At 42.1% G+C, this 21,484-nt stretch overlaps 1 protein-coding gene across 1 annotated transcript in view; it reads left to right on the top strand.

Moving 5' to 3' along the window:
• Positions 1-21,484, top strand: part of ADGRV1 (adhesion G protein-coupled receptor V1) — a 576,350-nt gene that overhangs the window by 229,703 nt on the left and 325,163 nt on the right. Inside the window, exons 68-76 of the mRNA XM_019518182.1 lie at positions 884-1,123; positions 6,580-6,729; positions 8,004-8,477; positions 9,516-9,659; positions 12,114-12,285; positions 12,672-12,807; positions 15,657-16,504; positions 19,169-19,286; positions 20,153-20,324. Coding sequence (XP_019373727.1) covers positions 884-1,123; positions 6,580-6,729; positions 8,004-8,477; positions 9,516-9,659; positions 12,114-12,285; positions 12,672-12,807; positions 15,657-16,504; positions 19,169-19,286; positions 20,153-20,324 — 2,454 coding nt within the window. The remainder of the gene's footprint in view (positions 1-883; positions 1,124-6,579; positions 6,730-8,003; positions 8,478-9,515; positions 9,660-12,113; positions 12,286-12,671; positions 12,808-15,656; positions 16,505-19,168; positions 19,287-20,152; positions 20,325-21,484) is intronic.

Here is a 21,484-nt window from a genome sequence, read left to right as displayed (position 1 = left end):
CGGAAGTAGACCAGAAGTACTTGCGGTCCACTTCTGGGTCAGCTGCAGAGCATGCGCCCTCCCCCCCCAACCCCCCCACTCCTGTGGGATGCTCTATCCACCATGGGGGGGGACTCTGGGTGCACCCCATACCCAGGAGACACCAGTCACTGAGCCAGGGCGTGGAGGGGCCCATGCACACTCCCCAGGAGACCCGGAAGTGGACCAGAACTGCTTCTGGTCCACTTCTGGGTCTGCTGCCGAGCATGCTGGGGACTCCCACGAGCTCCCATGGGATGCTCCATCCAGCCCAGCATCTCAGCATTCACAAGCCACCTGCTACCTTGAGGTATGTAGAAAAAACATTTAAAGCTGTGTCTATGTCCAAACCATCGAATCTCTCCAGATTGCTTCAGAGGGTTTTGATTTGATTTGGAGAGATTAAAGGGTCTCCTGATTCAATTCAGAATCAGAGATTTGGCCGCTGAATCTCCGCCAAATCAAATCGGTGACCAAAGCTTTGCACAGTCCTAATATATGGGACTGGGATGGTATGGGCATAGGCATAGGCGCTAAGGCACACGGTTGACAGTCCATAGGCTAGAAGTTCAAGGCCACAGCAGAAGCACTCACAGTGTGACCATGTCAGCTTCAAACAAATCTGTGAATTCTGTTAAATACTTTGTCATAAGGACATGAGAAGGAAGGAAGGGGCATTCCTCAGATCCTATACTACCAGTACAGGATACACATACATGCACTCACACAGACATGTACATACATATGGATAATCAGATAACAGAAATTCTGTGGAGAGTATAATAAGATAAGTTGTGTGCTGTTTTTTTGTTGTCGGGCTGTTACAATATTGATGCAACTCTAAATTTGAAACTATCTTCCACAGATACATTGGGACATTTTAGGACCCAATTCAGAAGAAGTTTTATCTCCCCTGAATAGTGACATTGGTGACCCTGTGAATGGTTCATTCTATTTTGGAGAAGAAGAAGGAGGTCTAAGAACTATTAATCTGAAAATCTACCCTCATGAAGAAGTTGAAGTCCAAGAAACGTTCATTATTAGACTGAGCCTTGTGAAAGGTGAAACTGAAATAGACCAGAAGGCAGCCAACATTACATTACTAGTAAGGCATTCTTGCTTTTCTCCTGCCTTGGGATGGCTCCTGCAGAGCTTTTTCAATTTAATTCAATAATATGCCTCATTTGTTACTCGCTTCTTTCATGTCCTGTCCAGTTAGTCCAGCCCAGTGTTGTGGTTTCAGATCTGGAAGTATGGAGACAACAGATCCATTAATAAAGTCTGGGCCTCTTCCCTTCCAGTTTTCTTGGTTTTCTAAAACTGGAAGCATGGAATGGAGCATAGTGTCCAGACTCTTGATTTACCCTCTTCTTTCTTTTTTTCCAATGTCCTTTTCCTCTTTCTAGTTTTGTAAGTGAACCAAAAAGAGAAGACATCCAAGTACAAGAGAATAAGCAATATGGGTAATGGGCAAAAGAAAGAAGGTAGGAAGGGAAAATGCTTGTTTTAAGGAATTGAAGATTAAAGGGATTTTTGTTGGAGAGGAATGAAGCCTACAAGGAGGCAGCAGGAAAACTCCTTCCGCCCCCACAGAGTGAGGCGGTGTTCTGAACCAAACCCTTGCTTCCTTTAAGCCTCAGACCCAGATCACTACTGTGCAATGTCTCCTGGCTTCTCACTCAGTACAGATACCTGCTGTCTTCCATCTTTATGGAGGATTGAGAGAAGTGGACATTCCAAACTGCATTTCAAATTAAAGAGTGCAAAAGGACAGCAAAGTATTTTCAGGTATTTCATAGTTTCATAGTTTTAGTTTCTAGGGTCGGAAGGGACCTGAGCAGATCATCTAGTCTGACCCCCTGCCATGGCAGGAAGAGCACTGGGGTCAAATGACCCCAATAAGGTGGGGTCAGTCTTTTATAAAACTGTTCCCTCTCACACCCATTTACCGTGAGCCTGAGTTTTCAGAATGCATCTCTCCCGAGACTCTTTTTCTTTCTTTGGCACTTTGATCTCAGTAACTAAAGTTCAATCCAGGTTAGGGTCCATTTGTTTGGCCTTTCATCCCTATTTCATCTCTCCTGTCTTTGTGGAAAGCCAGAGATCTACAGTGAATTCCTACATAGTGAAATAATAAGTATGTGCTGACCAGTAGGAGAGCACCTTTTATTAATGGATTTCTGAGTAGTTCAGCAAAATTCAGTGTTAATTAGAATGATATTTCATTTATGGGTTAAACTGATTTTTTATTTGTTTGTTTGTTTGGGGTTTTTTTTTTGCAACTTTCCATTGAGATGTAAAGTGATGGTTATGGATAATGGCATGCTATTCATTTCCAGAAGACCCAGTTTTCAAGAGGTAAACCTTACAGCAATTTCTGCCCACCATTTCTGGGTATCCTGAGCATTTTTTGCCATTGTAGCTCTCTCTTCTCATGGAGCGTCTAAGAGCTGTAATCTTCTCTTTAGAGGACTGCATTGAACATCCACCAAAGGGACACTCATGTCTTCCCTCTCTCGCATCTTCTCTATCCTATCCCATATAAAATAAAGGATTGATGTTTTCTGACAATTTTTCCTTAGTCTGTTCCCACCTCCCCCAGTAAGAAAGAATTATTTGACTCCCTGGTTGTGTTTCTGGAGAGTCATGCTATTAAGTATATTATTTTAACATAATACACCCTGATTTCCTTATTGCAGGATAGGAAACTTCTGTCTGTAGATGACAGACAAAACTTAAGCTTGATTATCTTCATTCTGGAACAGTTCAGTCTGTTTTATTTCAAAGGTTGTAACAAGGAATTGGATGCCCTCAACAGTACAGTGGATTGAATTTAGTAGCCCATTGACCTGGGATCAGCCTGAATGCTTCTGTTCAGGACTTTTGAATAGCATCTGTTTGAGGCACTGCAGTTTTACACACAGAAGCATCCCATTTTTAAAATTACTGGGCATCTGCTCATACCTTTTGTGTGGAATTACTGGTTATATCTGTATTTTCTCCATGACAGTTGTTCATTAGAAACACCTGGAAACACCAGCTTCGATTGCTGTTAGGATATTTGACAAGACACAATTGTACACGGATAATTCTTCCGCCTGCCCCTCACAATTCTACGTTCTTCCTATGTTTCTTTCTGGAGAATTTTTCCCATCTGATTTTGCTAGCATCTCTGCACTGGAAGCCTCCAGAAAGATATAAGATAGCCTTGATTCTCAGATCTCTTGCCTCCTTATTTCTGGTAGCTGGAATCATAATGTCATCTGTAATTGTTGTGCTGGATGTAAAAGTACCTTTTAAACAAATAAAATTAACAGTAAGTAATTTTGCCTATCCAACAGAATAATAAATTAATGTAGTTGTTGAGGGCAGTTTTATCCTATTGACATCTCAAAGTGCTCTCTTAAGCAAAAATGGAAAGATAGAGTAAGAAAAAGGGCACTTCATTAAATCTGTAAAGCTGTATTATGTTGGCTGATGTCATAGCTGAGCCTAGTTTGTGATATCCTCCTTATTATAGAACCTGAAATCAGTGGGATTTAGGCATCCCTGCAGTATTGTAAGTCCTATCAGGTGCCTGTCTGCATCTTTGAGTACCTAATAACTTTAAATTTGTCATCCTGTTTGCCCAACTACCATTTAGTAGCAAAAATATTCACTAAGATTGGGCTGTATAGAGCGGAGAGTCAGGAAGGCAATGTGTAATTCCTGTTAAATGTGCAATATTAATTCAGATAGATAGATAACCTGAAACTCTGTATTTATCTACAGCATACCTGCAGAAGAGGCAGTAACACAGTGTCAACTTCTCTGTGCAGTCACAGAATTACTTAAATATTATTGATCTACTGATATCTTTGACAAATAATAAATATTAGTCATCTAGGGCCAGATTCTCTTTCCACTATTGGATATCTAAGTGGACTCAGGCATCTAAGCCTGTATACAGATGTTCATTTGTACTGGAAGAAATTTCTTTTGGTAGAAAAATAGCCCAGGAGCCAAATTGTACAGATGGTCCTGTAGTCTAGCCCTGGGGCTAGAGAGCTTCACAGCCAAGCTCTTCAGCAAGGAGATACTGGGCCACCCCTGCTCTTAGGAAAACATGTTCATTGACAGCCTGTCCTCCCCCCAATTGGCAAGGGGACAGGCTGTCAAGTGGCAGTTGGCAGCTGATGAAAAGCAGCAGCTGCCATAAACAGCTTGGGAGAATTTCCTGCTAGAAGAATACCTCTCCATCATGCCAGTCACACAACCCCCCTGTTTTTTCCCGACAGGAGAATAGCCCCATCCCTTGCAGTCTTCTGGGCTGGCCTAGAGAAGTGAGGGTGGGGGGTAGTGTGGGAAAGCTCCAGAAGCCTTGCAGCAGGGGCACAGCAGCCTGCATCACCCGGTGCTGCTCTGGCCTGACCCAGAACAGTGCAGGGCAAGGAAGGGGCACTTTCCCATGGTGGCAAGGCTCCCACGCCTCGCCACTGTGGCACAGCAGCTTGCCTTGCCCAGGATTGCTCTGGGTCAGCTGGGTGGCACAAAGAAACTGGAGGGGCTAGGAAATGGGAAGCCGGGCTAGGGAAAGCTTCTACATGCCCAGCTTCTAGTTTCTCCAGCTTCCTCTTGACTTCCTGCCATGTAACAGTAGTGTGGCAATTTAAAAGCAGTGGGCTGGGGTTTTCCCTGAACGTCACTTCTAGCCACTGGCTTTTAAATTGCCCACTGCAGTGAGGCAGCACAAGGAAGCCAGTGGGGCCAGGAACCAGACTGAGGAAATTTTCCCCAAGCCCTGGTCCCAGTTTCTGGCTTTTAAATTGCTGCCCTGCTCCTCACCTGGGCAGTGGTGTCAGCAAGGAGAAACCTGCAAGAACTACCAAAGTTCCCTGCCTGTTTTTGAAACCAGGGACTAGCCTGTTTGGAGAAGAGGCAGGGAGGAGCAGTGGTGGCTGCCCCCCTCACTTCTCAGTCTGCCGGAGGTGGGGAGCAGCCCCTCAACAGCTTCTCAAGATCAGGGTGATTCCTGTCTGGGGAAAGCACTGGAGCCTTTTCCTCAGCTCCACTCCTCCTGGTCCTCAGAAGGAGTTTAGCCAAGGGAAAGTATACACTCTCCTTGGAGAGTGTCTCAATTCCTGAGACACTCTCCAAGGAGCAATTTGAACCTGGTTGTTCCAAGGTTGTTTTTCTCCTGGAACAGCCATCTTTAGTTCAAGGAGAAATAGCCTGAAAGGCTATACACTTTTTGGTTTCTGCTAGGACAACAGCAATTCTCCCAGCACAAAGTCAATGTCTGTGTCTAGCCTAAGCTTCTATTTCCCCCTGTTCGTGGAAAGCTAGGCATCTACAGCATCTACAGCATTTTTTAAACATGCCATCACCCTTAAGATCGAGTCACAAAAAGCAGTGAAGAGAAGGATGCATCATGTTTTGTATTACAATTTTTCAGGGAGTCAAGTAGGGTGGAATGGGTGGAATAGGATCACACTTAGGTATCTGAGTCCACTTGTGTGTAGTGGGTTGAATAGACTCTGGCCCCTAGTTGTTATTTAGGAGTAAATAGTAAACAGTATTTAACTATTCCAGTCGATGAGTGGCCTCATGTACAGTTTGGTCATTGTTAGGGAAGCAGTGAAATTCAGTTCCCAAACCTGTTCAGTTTTCAATCTACAGATACTGAAAACAAGATGTCCTGCCAGCGTCTGCTGTGACTTCTTGTATGCCAGACGGTTACTAATTCTCTAGGAACTAGGATAAATCCACAGACTGCAATCCGCAGTGCCTGAGAAGTGACAATTTTTTACCATCAAGCTTTGAATGAGATACAAAGGCATAACTGTCACTTATCAGTTGGTATCCTTTTGTCAGTTTTCTTCAGCGATCCAGTCCTCAGGTGTTTAACCAATTATTGCTTTCTAGACCAAAGAGTGTAAAAGACTCCCACCCCCATATTCAGATCTTGTCACAACAGAAGAGAATGTTCTCATATCTCTTAACTCTTCCTCTTCATTGGATTTGTTTCCTAAACCATTTATCATTTTCTTGGTTTCTTAAATTCTGCCCAAATTATTTCTGATATTTGAAAAAAATGTGCTATTTGAAGGTTGAGTGAGTCTTAACTAGTGCTAAGTAAAACAGAGCAATTATCTGAATCAGTTTAAACATGACTTTACCATTATAAAACCCAGGAGCTTTGCTTCTTCTTGTCACACCATCATATCATTGATTCATGTGCCCTTAAAATCCACTCTTGATTCAGTGTTCCTTTGCTGTCAGCCCCAGAGGATTTTCTCCAGGAGGGTAGCTGCACTTAACTTTTTGTAAGGCCATCTGTTTTATTTGCTTGCACGTGACATTTTCTCCTTTAGATACCATGGTGGTTCAACTTGGTGTCTTTTTTTTCTCTTTATACAATCTCCATTTAAGCTGCTACTGTACTCTTAATCTTTTGGAAGGACAGTCGGTAGAGAAGCGTTAATTTTGAGTAGTTGCATCCAGTGGCAAGGCTCCAGCGCACAGTGTATTAAGGTATTGTGTGATATATAGCCTATCTGTACTGCATTTGTTGCTTTCTAGATACAAAAGTTTGGTGATCCCAATGGGATTGTGCAGTTTGCTCCTGAATCATTATCTGAGAAGAAGTTTGAAGAGCCATCATCATTGGAAGGACCACAGAGTATTACATTTGTCATTGAACGAGTCCAAGGCACTCTGGGAAACATAACGGTATTTTTATTCTTATCTGGGGGATTATTTATAAACACTGTATTTTGAAGTTTTATCAATATAAATGCCTGGTGCAGACCAGGAGCTATATAGAGTTGCTTATAATACAGCTAGCTTTCAACTGCTTGCTTCTTATTCAGTCTGTTGTGTCACATTTGGAGGAGGGAATCCTATTGAACAAGAGATCCGGCCCTCATACTTTCTGTTTGGATGTCCAGTTTCTATAATGATGTGAAAAAAATGTGAATAATCAATGCACATTGTATTGATCTAGCATATTCTCTCTTCCCTTCCACTAGGCTTTTAACAGGAGAACTCAATAGGATATATTCTTATACTAAGCTTTGTTGGAGAGGACCATGTAAATTATTTTCTTTCTTTCAGCTTCATATCACATGCAGATAAGAACTGGATCCTATATTTGAGTAATGCTAATTATTCAGACACAGAGGTGCCCAACTCCCTTATGTTGTTCAGAACTCAGCAAGATATGTGTGGCATTATGGAATGGACTCCCTTGTTTGTTTGCTTTATTGTAATTATAAATTCTACAGAATGTTTTATGTATGTGTCAAATGTGCTCTCATTTGACAGCAGTTCTTTTTAGAAGGAAAACATTTTTGGTCATTTTAAACAGACCAAGACTGTGCCCCTTACAATAAAAAATATTTGACCATTTTTTTTATATTTAAAGTGCACTTTTTTTTTCCTACTATGCAGTATCTTTGGAGTGTTCATGAACGTGTGTTCTGCTCTTAAACTGGTGCAAAGATTTCTTGTCTATAGAAAAGTTGGGAAATTTTGGAGGGAGAAAAACAACTGGAGAATCCTGATCAGTTAATACTCTTTGTAATTGGACTCAAAAAATCTATAAAAGTTTGAGGTGACCCTGTGAAGTTGCTCAGAAACAATCCCCACATTCATGTCACTAGAGTTTAGGGGTGGTGGAAAGCAGATTATCTTCCTCTGTTCTGTGTATATTTCTTCCTATGTCAACACTGAGCGATAGCTGTGTAGCCTGAAATCTGGCAGAAGGTAGCTCAGGGATGCATCTTAAAGACTAACTTGTTCAGAAAGTCATGGGCTTTCATAGGCTGCAGCCTACTTTCTAGCATCTGACAAAGTCTTTAAGGAGCCACCTTGCTCTGTCTTCTGTATAAACATTAAATAATATATATTTTTTTGTTAAAACTGGTTTGTGTTATATATCTCATTTTCTGCTTTCCTATGTGCCTGTGTTCTGATTGTTTTGGCAATATTTTTACTTGTTTTAGATTTACTGGGAATTGAGTAGTGATTCTGACATAAAGGATGACTTCCTTGCAACAAAGGGATCTGTCTTCATTGCTGACAAACAGAGTACAGCTGAGATCATTCTTCACCTCTTACCAGATGATGTTCCAGAATTAAATGAGACTTATATGCTGCAGCTGATTTCAGTGGAAGGAGGAGCAGATTTGGATCTAGAGAAGGGCATTACAAAAATCATTGTCTTTGCAAATGATGATCCCCATGGAGTATTTGCTTTGTACTCTGATTGGCAATCAGTATTGGTGGAGAGGGATTTCAGTCGACACATTCAGATTAATGTAACTAGGCACGCTGGGGCATTTGCAGATGTGATTGTTGAGTACCGAATCTCATCTCCTCATCAAGAACTATTAACTGCTCCTGAGCATGCAGTGGGACATCTATTGGTTCAAGACAGTGCAAGTTTTGGAATGAAGAGAGTGCCAATAAGCAGTCAGGTTTGTAGGATCCTTTATTTCCTTGACATTTTATTGCCCAGTTAAGCTCTGTTGAATAGTCTGGTGTGGTGGTAGTGGGAGGGGTGGCTTTGATTTTCTGCTGTGTATGGACAGACTTGTGCTTAAAGAAAATGTGGCTTTTCAAAGTTTGGAGTATAAATCTATGGTTGTGAATATTTGTACATAGTCTGCTCCTCCATCCACGTATATCATTCACGTTTTCAGTTTTAGATCCTGGCATGTAGATCCAAATCCTCTTTCTGCTTTGGGGTAGGAGCTGTTGAAGGAAAAATCCTGCTCAGTTTAAGGAGATCGAATCCGCCGTAGCAGCTGCAATAGCCCTCAGAGCTGTTGTGGGATAGCAAACATATTAACCTTTTTAATATTCTACACTCACTTCCTTAATATTAATATACTCTGGGATTTATATTGTAGTAAAGCCTGAGGGCAACATCAAAGTTGGGTGGCATTGTATTAGGCATTATGTAGATATATTAGAATGGACACTTCTTGTCCTTAATGCTGTAAAAAGGTGTTGCTTTTGAAGTGTGCCTCATTGTCCCAGGTTTTCACCTAGTTTAAAACTGGTGGGTCAGTCACTTATACACGTTGCTCTTACAATGTGTGTTGCTGCCCCCGTGCCAGGAAGTGGTGTATGAAAGTGCGCAGCCTGGCCAGTTTGTTCCTGGAATGACCCGCAATAAGGCTACGGACTCACACAGCCATGCCCTGAGAAAAAGCATCAGCATATTTTATTAAGAGACTTGAAGTGGGACAATGCACCTGCATGTCAGCAGGCTTCTAGGACATAAGGCTTTCTTCTTCATTCACAATATGAACATTTCATTTAGAAGAGTTTCGAAAGATCTTTGTAAAACTGCTTGTTACCATAGCTGTACTCTCTGAATGGTGATGTTACAAGAGCTGTAGACAGTTACTGCTACTTAACTCTTTGATTCAATGCATGTACTTACTGTTTTTAATAGTTTGAAATTGCTAGCTGCTTTTACTGTTGTTGTTTAAATTCTCTCTTTAAAGGTGTTTCTTTTACTGGGCTCAAATTTTACTCTGGAACTAACCAATGCAAGCCTGGTTGATGGAAGTGCCAAGTATGTGCCTAAAATATTAGCAGAAGCAAAATCAGTTACTCTGTCTATCCCTGAGGAAGCTGCCAATCCTCAGGTCAGTTGCAGTACAGTAAGATTTCCAGGAGAGGGTGGCTCAAACCCCATTGTGCTACAGTCTAAATCAGGGCTTCTCAACTTTTTTAGACTTAAGGCACCCCTTAGAAAAGGCCAGCTCTTCTTTTTTACTTTTATTTTTTTACTACAGAAAAATAATAGAGCAATTCACTGTTGCAAACTCAGAAAGACCAGAACAGGTCAGCATTTTTTTTTGACAGTAGGCATTTCTATTTGAAATTTCTGGGTTTATCTTGTGAACAGTGCTGATATTGTAAGACACCCTTAAAAGGATCTCATGGTATAGATTTTCCTCAATTTATGCAGGTTCCATATATGCAAATTTGCTCTTATGCGATCACCCTTTTTCGACCCAAAATAGCTTATATGTGAGAAATTCACTCTTATGCGATCAGGGCCCTGCTTCTCCCCATTCACCCCAGCCCCTGGGCTGCACCATGGCATGGTGCAGGCAGGTGGTGTCAGTTGCTCCCAGGTCTGCTGCAGCAGCTGGGATGAGCAGGAAGAAGTGGAGCCCCAGGAGGTTTAGAGCACAGTGCAGCCCAACAGCTACAGGCAGCTGGTGTCAGCTGTTCCTGCAGCCACTGCAGCAGCCAGTGGGATGAGCGGGGAGAAGCAGAGGCCCCCGGGCTGCAGCAAGGCAAGGGAACTGTGCGTGGGTACAGGGTGCAGGACAGCAAGGGACCTCATCCTAGTACTGCTGCCACCACTGCCTGCCTGGAGTGCCGGGAAGAGCCTGGTGCCACTGCTGGCCCCAGCCTTGTTTGCAGAAATGAAGTGGCAGCACTGGGAGGGGGGCTGCTGCCACCCCAAAATTTGCTGTAGCCCCCCCAACCTGCCTGCTGAGCACTGGGGAGAGCCCAGCCTGCAGTGGCAGCCTGCTGTTGTCCCACATGCAGATCCAGCACTGCCTCCCCCCACCCAGGGAAGAGCCTGGCACAGCCCCCCAGCCCGCAGCTCTCCTGGGGGGCATGTAACAGCAAGACCTGCACAGCCCCCCGTCCCATGCCCCGTGCCCTGCATCTGCTCACAGTTCCTGTCGTTTTGCTGCCTGCTGCAGCCCTGGAAGCTGCCAACAGGTTGCACTGCACCCCTCCCCTTCCCTAGTCCCAGCCTTACTCCCTCCCTCACCACCATGAGAAAATATCCTTATTTGTTACATTATAAAGTGGGTTTGCTTTATACAAATTCAATTTATGCGCCATTCTCTGGGAATACGCGTACCGCATAAATTGAGGGGAACCTGAACCTCGGTTGAGAGTTACTGGTCTAGACTTATGTACTATATTTAGATTATACTAATATTTGTTTGATTTTTTTTTTTTAATTTTTATGGTCAACATCAAAGTCATGGCTGTCTGTCCTCCCTCAGTTGTTTATCATATGTTTATGTATAAAATTTTGCCACTCCTTAAATCACAACACACTATTCCTAAGTATATCAACGTTTAGTAGATTTTTCTACAAGTATCTGTCTAGTCATAATGACTTCAGGAAATTGCCAGTGAACTATAATAAAAGTTCTTATAGTTAATATACTCCAGTGTCTGCATGTAACAAAAGTGCTAAGACTTTTAAGGGAAAGTGATGATTCTATATGCCATTAAATCTTAAAGACTCAAAGAAATGCATACAATTTCTTGCCATTCTTTGACACTGGTTGCCATATAAAGTTCAATATGATTAAGTTTTTGTTGTATGGAGAGTCAAATTCAGCTTTTATTTCCTTCAGTGTAGCTACACAAGAGTAAAAAAGGGTAGAATTACTCCATAATAACCTACTATTTATGCTACAATTCCTTTTCAATATATTGAACATAAGAACACTAACATGCTATTGTGTACTTTTTAAATTTCATTGACATTTATATTAAATGCTTTGAAATAATTTATCTTGAAGGCCATTTTCTCCTTTTTTCTTTCAATTTGCAATTTAACTTAATTGATGTGGTCTGTCTATGAGCCTTGTTTGTCATATGGATGCCATTTATATTCTCACCTTTAGATTGCAAGGCTAACCCTTTTTAGCCATAATTACAGTTGAAGAAGAAAATTACAGTAGCAAGTTATCTTCTGAGCAATGTTATTTGACAGTGACTTTCTTTTCATCAGATGCCTAGTTGCTCATTAGTTTGGGGGGGGGGTGTATACATTCATAAACCCCAAAAGCTCACTGCTTTCTAGGGCAGTCAAGGAAGGGTTAGAGATTCAGGCATTTTTTGTGCAGGATGACATTTTGCAGACATGGAACCAGAGCTGAGTCTCAGGAATCCAATATTTAGATTTGATAAATGTGTATGAAAAGTGTATACTATATTATAGTACTATAATAGGTTAGGCTTGCCTACTATAATTAACAAGTTAAAACAGAATATATGCACACATGTACTGTCTACTCTATTTTAGGTAACAAAAATGTGTTATGTTTCTGTAGGTTGGCTTTGATTCTGTTATTTTACGACTTACAAACATTATAGCAGGGACAGGTCAAGCTGTGGTAACCAGAAAAGGAATGTATGGTCCTGTAACAGTTAGCTGGACTTCTGGATACCCACATGGGTTAATCCCAGAATTTGTTCATCCAGGCAATATTATACCTGCATTTGGTAAGTACTTGTCTGAGTACAGGCAAAGCTATAGAATTTCCATGGCTGACTAACTCTGTTTCAGTTGGTGCTTTGGTTTGTTTGTTGAAGTGCTTGCGCTCTGTTTGAATGCGACACTTGTTGGAATGGAAATATATTGTCTATTTTAATCTGAGAATAATAAGTCTCCATTTATTAAAAAGCAAACGTTGAATGTCATAGATAACACATACGTTATGCACAATACTCGGCTTTTTACATTACTGCTTTATACATTTCTCATGCAGATTTCTACTTTCCTAGATAGTGAGATTCAGTTAAATGTCCATATTTTTTGTCACAAAGTAAAAAGATGATTCCTATTTAACAGTTTGTGAATTCCTGCTTCTCTCTTATTTCCCCTCCAGGAGATGTTACATTTTCCTATGGCGAACAAAGCAAAGTAATTTTATTTCATATTATTCCAAGTCTAACTACACATGAGGCATTTGCTATTCATCTCTCAGCAGCACACAGCAACGTGTCGGGTGGGGCTCGCCTGAGGTGAGGGTATTGCTCAGTGTCTTTGTTGGTTGCATGGACCTCAGAGGCAGTAAAAATTATGATTTGCTTACAAACATTTAGTTTGTAATAAGTCCTGTCAATTGAAGACAAAGAAAAAATCAGTTATATAAGGATGTGGTAACTGTTTTGGAGAACTGAATTTGGTGAATTTTGATTGTTTTGGACATGGTCTGTATAGGTCAAAGCAGCACCATGCTGAGATATGCTACATAGTTTCTAGGGTTGGAAGGGACCTGAACAGATCATCAAATCTGACCCCTCGCCCTGGGCAGGAACAAGTGCTGGGATCATAATACCCTAGCCAGATATCTATCCAACCTCCTCTTGAAGACCCACAAGGTAGGGGAGAGCACCACCTCCCTTGGGAGCCCATTCCAGAGCCTGGCAGCCCTAACTCTAAAGTAATGCCTCCTGATATCGAGCCTGAACCCCTTTCAATGAATCCATGGCCGTTATTTCTTGTTATACCAGGTGGTGCCTGGGTGGGAAAAAAAAACTCTTTTCCTGCCATGACTTGGATTCAAACCAAGGTTGCTGCAGCCACAACACAGAGTACTAACCAGTATACAATAACAGCAAGCCACTAGAAAAGCTATACATGCTTTGCCTGTTTTAGCTTCTAAATCAGACGTACAATAGTGTATTAATGCTTAAGAGCATGAGTGTTTCTGGTAGGCTGGTGCTACTCTGATGTGGTTACTCTACATCAGGTTTGGGACCTAGCATGCCTGAGATGGGCTTAGCATATCTCAGCATAATGCTGCCTTGCACCATATATTATCATTCTGTACCAAAGGAAACGATTAGCAGGGCTTGTCTGATCAAGTTAGGGGAGCCTTGCAATGCTAATTCTATTCAACACCAGTAGGGCATGGGGTATACTAGGGGAATGTCTCTAGAACTAGTGTGTGTGGTAGTAGTTAAGAGAATAGAGGGTCCAAGATTTCCTGAGAAACTATAATAGAGAAGGCCACTATAGAGAAAAATATATCAAATAGGTTTGATTCCCTAGACAACATCAGCTACCACTACAGAGCTGTCCTTCTGTGCTCTTTGAGCTTCTTCTCCATACCATGCAGGACTGGAACATGAGCATCAAATCCTACACTAGTACAGATGGATCCCTTCAATCCGTGGCAGGTCTGGTAAAGTTTAGATAGTGTGGCCATTTCTTTCAGGTTACATTGTTAATGCATGTCCTTTCACCATGTGGAGGAAGAACCACCTTAGTCTTGTGCTTAGGCTTACTTGGAGAATTAAAACACTAGAAACTACCCTACTCCACAATGAACACTGCTTAGTATTTTGACAAAGCATATGTTCATTTCTTTTGAATGAACCCCAACCCCAACCCCAACCAGGTGCTCTGGAAGTCAAACAATTCTCTGTGTAAAATAAATTTTACCTTGAGGGGAAAGCTTTCCTGAACTCCTTAAAGTCCCCCAAAATGCTAGAAAATTCAGTCTTATATAATCAAGAAAAACAAGGTGTGTATAGATGAAACAGGGGCCCTAAATTGAAGTGGTGGGTTTTTAAAAACACTGCTTCAATTTAGGGCTAATTAAACCCCTGTGTTCTGCACACACCCAATTTACCTGCCTCTCCGGCGATGGGGAGGGGCGAGCGAGCTGCTGGCGGGTGGAGCAGTCCCTAGACTGGGGGGGGAGGAGGACTGGTGTTTCCCTCCATGGCAGCGGTGGCCCCCCTAGGTGTCACCTGCCCACGAGCACCCAGCTCAGGCTGTCCCCAGGGGCACTGCAGCTGTTGAGAGAAACACCAAACCTCCACGTAGTACAGGCAGGCAGGCTCCAGGGGACTGGGGGGGTGGAGATCAGGCTCATGGCTTTTCTTGGGTGGAGCCTGCCTTCCCAGGCTGCTGCCAGGCTGCCTTCAGTGCTTTCTGCAGAGCCATGGAGCTGCACGGAGCCCAGTGCTTTGCTTCGCTCTATGGCTGTAGGGGCAGCAAACTAAAACTCCTCTGAGGAGTCTTAGTTTGCTGCACCCCTCGTCATTTAAGGCACGTTATGCCGCTCAATTTCCTACAGCAGCTGGAATTAATATGTGATACACCACTGAGGCATGCAAACACCGACACTGTTAAAGTGGTGCAAACACATGCCCTTTGTTTTGTCTACACATGGCCACAGGTCACAGGATTGGTAGCTGCTGCCTAGATCTCTGTTGACATGGCATCCAGGCCTGAAGAGAGTCTGTAAGTGCCACCGAATAAGGTGCAGCAGAGGCATAGTTAACAAGTTTTAAGTCTGACCCAGACAGAAGTCAGTACTAATTAAAATAACTATTTTAACTAGTAATATTTGAAAGGTTTTGCAGTAAATATCTGAGCTCCTCGCTGGGTTTTCCTCTATCGATATACTTACATAAAATTCACAGAACTCTCATTTTTCTTTACATTTGCTAATTAAGCTAGTCTAAGGCTGTCTTTGTGTGCATATGTGCCTTACCCTGCAGGAGTCTCACCAAGAAAGCATAATGTTTTGCACAAAAAAATACCTCTGTCTTTTACCCTGTCTCCTGTCTCAACATTTGTTTCTTTTTTGCCTCAGCTTGTAATCTAGACTAAATGACTAGTGCCAGGGCACTCTACAGAAAACTTCTTTTTCTTTCTCCATCATACTGTCATTATCTTGTCCTCTCAGATTCTTACTTCTCCAAGTACTTTGGATATTCTCAGTAAGATAGCATTTTTCATCCAACTTTTAAAGCCATAAATGATTTCCCAGGATTCAGTGCAGTGCAAAGTCAGATGATCATTTGTGTGATGGAGACTAGGTTCCTCTATTCAATTTTGTTGTTTTTGTTTTTAGATGGGGATTCACTGTAGCTGAAATTGAGCCAATGGGTGTCTTCCAGTTTTCCTCTAACTCAAGATATCTTTCTGTTGAAGAAGATACACAGGCGATCAAATTACATGTTCAAAGACTGTTTGGTTTTCAAAGCAACCTAACAAAAGTGACTTACCAAACTACTGCAGGAAGTGCCAAACCTCCTGAAGACTTTGTACCTGTTCCAAGTGGAGAAGTTGTGTTTGGACGTTTTCAGGCAGAGGCTGTATTTGAAATAATGATCATTGATGATACAATTTCAGAGAAAGATGAGGACTTTTTTGTAAATTTGACTTCAGTGGAAGCTTTGGACATTCAGCAATTTCATCATAATTGGAAGCCCCGTTTAAATCCAGATTTTAGTGTCGCAACAATTACTATATTGGCTAATGATATTGTTCAAGGAATCCTCAGTTTGGGGCCAGGGGTTATTTATACTGAAGAAGACACAAACAACAGTACACCTAATACAGTGATACTTCACATCAGAAGGACCCAGGGACTTGCTGGGGATATCAAAGTAACTGTTAAAACCTTTGGAGAAAAAAGTGCACATAGTGGGATAGATACATTTCCTTATGAGCATGTCTATGGAAAGTCAAATCTTACATGGGCAACTGAAGGAATAGACTTTGAAGAGCAGACTGTGGATCTGACGTTGCTGGATGGAGAAGGAGAAAGCAAAGTGTCCATCAGAATTCTTGATGATGATGAGCCTGAAGGGCAGGAATTCTTCTATGTTTTCCTTTCTAACCCTCAAGGTGGAGCTCAAATTGTAGAAGGAAAGGATGAATATGGGTTTGCTGCATTTGCAACAATAATTATCAAAGGTAGTATTGTTTCCAGAGGTTCAATAAATAAATAAAAAGTAATTTAACATAGAATCATCTGGCCAACTTGAAGTTCCTCCAGAAATTTAAATGTTAATGTTGGAATTTCTTTGGGTGGCTGGCTCCCAAATTTCAGCATTTGCAGACAGGTGGAGCGAATCCTTATGCCTGAGCACTGCTAGCCACACTCCATCTTGTTCCTCATGGTAACAAGCTATCTTCCAGAAGTCAAACTCTATCGTGTATTGTCTGTACTCTTTCCTTGTGTGTGTGTTTAATTTGACCCAACAGCAGGTTCTGGTTTAAATTGCATACACCATGCCTGCAGAATTGAGAAGGGGACTTTGCCTATTTCTGTTGGCCCAATCTCTTCCCTAGTGGCTTCTGCAAGTAGAATCTGTCCTACCTGTATTCCCCACTTCTGCGCATCACCGTTCTAGGTCTCCCTGATTTGGTTCCTCCTCTGTCTCTGGAAAAGGAGAAGAACATACAGGTTATGATGATTATTGTGGATTAAATTAGACAGCTGGCTAAGAGCATGGGCATAGGAAGGCATTTGTTCCAATTGTAAGAATTTCCTGGAAATTGTGAGCACTAGAAAAATAAGGGCATACAGGTATTCTAACTCCTCAGCTGGAGAGCTACACAGATGCCTCAAAGGTGAGCTCTCTATCCAAATGCAACTGAAGAGCTGCTCCTTGAGTCCCCCTATAGTTAGGGGAGCCTGATGATTGACAGCCTGCCCTGTCCCTGGCCACGGAAAGGGGCAGACTGTCAGTGAGCAGTTGGCAGCTACTCAAAAGCAGCAGCTGCCAAGGATAGTCCCCCCTGCCCTACCATGCAGGGATGGCAGGGGGAGGAGAACGTCTCTTTTCACTTTCTCTTCCCCCCCCACCCCCACCCCCTGGATATTCTCCAGGCCCCTTGACCAGTCTTGCAGAGTCCTGGGACTTTGAAAGGGATGTTAGAAGCTGAGCTGCTCTTTGAACAACACCAGCTCTCCCCAGTATTGTTCAATTGGTAATGGGACGTCATACTGACATTTGGACAGCACTAGTACTTCCTGCTCCTGTTCAACAGATGACAAGCAGCCAAGCCCCCATTTAAACCAGGGGTGGGCAAAATGTGACAGGTGGGCTGGATGTGGCCCACTAGACCATTCTATCCAGCCTGCAGGGCCCCTAAAAAATTTAGAAAATTAATATTTATCTGCCCTTGGCTGCCTGTCATGCAGCCCTCGATGGCTTTCCAAAACTCAGTAAGCAGCCCTCTGCCTGAAATAATTACCCGCCCCTGCCTTAGAGGCAATGGGTTGTAAATGCAGCAACCCAAAAAGGCATGGAAGTGCTAGCTGTAGGGTAGTGATTCAGGGTGGAAGCGCTAGCTGTTTTCCACTGCAAGCTGCTTGAATGGCTGTGCATTTGCATTTTGTGCCAGAAAAAGCCTGTCCGCAGCCTAAGTATTTTTTTCTTTCACTGACTTCATCTTAATACAATAGGTTGAAACCAGAGCACTGATTTCCTTTTTCTAACTAACTGTCATAACCTTTTCCCATATAGTTTCTGTATATGAATTTTTAGGACAAGTTTTTATCGACATTTTAAAAATAATTTTTAAACTCCTAATGGTCGGCCCCATTCTGGAAATTTAATCCAAACAGCTACTTTTAATAATGCTAAATGGGCATCAGGTACAAGAGCCAAATTCTCTCTAGGGAAGTATGTGTGACTACCAGAATTACCTATCCAAGAACAGACTGTTAAAATGTGTGTGTAACTATGTACATACTAAATTAGATTGATCTAACTGGCCAGGTGTGCTGATGTTTAGAGGGCTAAAATGGCTTTAGAAGTGGTGCACCTGACCTAAGTTTAGCTCATCTCAGGAGGTGAACTAACTTTAGGCTGACTTGGTTCACCTGATCTAAAATGGGTTAACCTGATCTAGTCAATGCCTATGCATGTTCACAGCACAGCTCTGAGGCTGAGAAAGCACAGCCATTTGTTCAGCTCCGGGACTGTGCTGTTCCTATGCAGCCCCACCCTGGCCATGCTGTTTTCAGCCCCCCAACTGCCCTGCTAGATGGGGCAACCTCCTGCTTGAACTTACCAACCTCTGACCCCTTGATGCACTACCCTACTCCTTCTGGCCATCCAGTCTTTCCCTATTCCTGAGTTACTTAACTCAGGCTGCCTTTGCTGCTTCCACCACTGGTGACCACCCGCATGTGCTGCTTCTGATTTAGGTTTACGTAGTTTAAAGCAAGCCATCTAAACCTACGCTGGGTTCTTGGAGTGTTTGTTCACATCCTAGAGCTACATATAAAAATTGCTGTTTGTATGCCAGACACCTGACCAGAAACCCCCTTTGAAAAGATTTCTTTACCATTAAAAGGAAATCTTCAAAATTTATATTTAAGACCTATATACATTTATATTTAATTACATATTAGCTTCCAGAATTTTTATTTTGTTAAGGCTTTGAAGAAAACTTCTGTGGGTGCAGCCTTCACAGCCTTTGAAAATTTGGCTATTTGGTTGTTTAATATCCTGTCTCCTTCATGTGGTTTTCATTTTGAAGCAGTATTTTCTGCATTAAAAAATTACAGCTCATTCTCCACTTCATTATTTTCTTAATCTTTTTGATTAATGGTTTCTCACACAGGAAATGATCTTCAAAATGGCATTTTGGGATTCAGCCCGGAGGTACAAAGTGGCCTTGTGCTTGATGAAGATTCTGAAAGCAGAGAGGTGCAGCTCATTGTCACAAGGCAACCAAACAGGTGCAGGCAACGGCTGATACAAGTGCTGTCCCCACATGCTGTAATGTGCTGTGTTGAAATCAAGGATGCTGCTGTTAGCAGAAGAGGTTATCATGGAATTTTATAATAAATCTTTGACATTTAGCTGCTCAAATACTATTTTTTTTCTGAATGGGCAAACTTGCTTCATAAATGTAAAGTGTGGTTAAGTCCGGCAGTGTACCAGTACTAAACAGAAAATAGAGAATTCAATCTTTCCCTAACTTAGATGAGAGGAAAATTAATTTCCTTTGTATTTATGAATACTTACAGTTAATTGCTTACCTTGTTCAAAGTATGTCTAAAATGCTAATTTCCTTGGCTGCTTATACAGTAGGTGTAAGCACTAAGAAGTATATTTAATGAGATGAATATGTGTCAGTATATATTTATGGATTTCCATACATTTTGTGTATGCAAGTTTTATATTATACAGATGTGTGTGTACACACTGACAAAAGCACCCAAAAGGAGACTAGGTGATTTTTCAACTTTTAGGAAAGCCAGTTTTTGCTCCCAAATGCTTAAGTACTAACTTTTGAACAATGAGAAATCCCATATGCTTTAGTTAAGCCTGGGTTTGTATAATTTGCTAAATCCAGCAGGTTCCCAACAACTGAGTGATTTGGTCCTTCCTTCTCTGACTCTTATTAATGTAGTCAGTTTTAGAGGCAGTAATTTTCAGAAGAAATATTTTTCACTTGTTGTAAGCATTTTATTTTCCATTTTGTTTCCCAGTTTAGGTTATGGTTTTTAGTGCAAAAAAGAAATGTATCTGGGTAATTTAGTTTTGCCAAAACAGTAGATGTCACCTTCAACACATTTATACTAGTTTGCTTTGTTCATAGGGCCTTCGAAGATGTGAAGATTTTCTGGCGTGTGACCTTTAATAAAACAACTGTTGTCCTTATGAAGGATGAAGTAAACCTGGCAAATGAATTGGTAGCTGTGGTAGGGACAACCACCTGCATTACAGGTCAAACTACATGCAGTATCTCCATTAAAATAAAGCCTGATAATGTAAGTAGTCGTTATAAAGTGATTTGGTTTTGCATGATGATTTACAGAGTTAAAAATGGTTCCTGGTATGAAATTTAATACAGAGACTTTTTGCAAACTCCTATTTACTTAATTGAGAGTTTTAATCATAGTTGTGATTAGGTCACTACTGTTCTAGTGCTAAGAATTTCACAGAAAAGAGATGCATGGGGTGGGAAGCTGAGGCAGTGCATCTGGACCCATCCTACAGTGGGAGTTTCTGATCTGGGCAGATGTCTTGGTAACCTGCATCTTTTCAGGGACTAGAGAGGATTGGCACCCAGGCAGGGTCCTCACAGGACTCCCTGAAAGCTCACTGCTGGGAAGGTTATCAGGGAGCCAGGTGCTCTCTCCCTTCCCTCTACGTTGGAGGGATGAAGGAAGAGCAGAGGACAGTGAGATACTAGGTGACTGCCTTTACAAAACAAGGCACACATTATATTCTGGGGTGTGTTGTATGAAAAAAAATACAGCAGGTTGCTATCATTTCAGTGAAATCTGTATTCATTAAGATGAGCTATTCCACATTGTAGCCAGGGTTACCAACTGAAAATGTATAGATTCTCCAGGCTAAAAATGTCTGTCTATAAATTCCATAAAAACCTTTGTAGTCCATAAGAACATGAAGCAAAAGTAGCTCCACAAAAACAGGGTTGATTAAAGCTGCATGCTCAGAAAAGAAGCTGTGCAGCTCTCTGCAGTGTTGTAGCACAGATGGGGCACAGCAGCACCACCTGGTGTCTGAGCCAGAGCACAGCCTCCTGAAGGTAGCTCTTCTCAGGGCTTTGTGGCTCCTTCCCTAACCCCCAGGCATATGCTGGTGCTGCCTCCCATTTGCCTGTAATGCCACTAGGTGGCAGGCACTGGTCCTTCTTTGGCTGTGTATGCTGGGACTGGGGGAGTGGGGCTGGTGGGGTATGCTGGTGGAGCTGCATTGTGCAGGGTGCAGTCAGGAGTACCAGCATGTGGGGGTAATTAAGGGACTTCTGGGGTGGGGGCAGTACAGTGTAAAACCATTGCTGTAGTTAAGTTGGGTTGCCAATCCAAGAATTATTTTTTAAATATTTTTTTTAATGATAATCCACACTTTTTTTTTTTTTTTTACTGCCAACTAGTTTTTTCATTATGCTTTGAACCCAGCT

Source organism: Gavialis gangeticus, unplaced genomic scaffold (genome assembly GCF_001723915.1).
Source record: "Gavialis gangeticus isolate Ggan-Ray unplaced genomic scaffold, GavGan_comp1, whole genome shotgun sequence".
Classification (NCBI taxonomy): Eukaryota; Metazoa; Chordata; order Crocodylia; family Gavialidae; genus Gavialis; species Gavialis gangeticus.
Note: the sequence above shows the minus strand (reverse complement) of the source record. Positions and strands in the feature narration are given on the sequence as shown.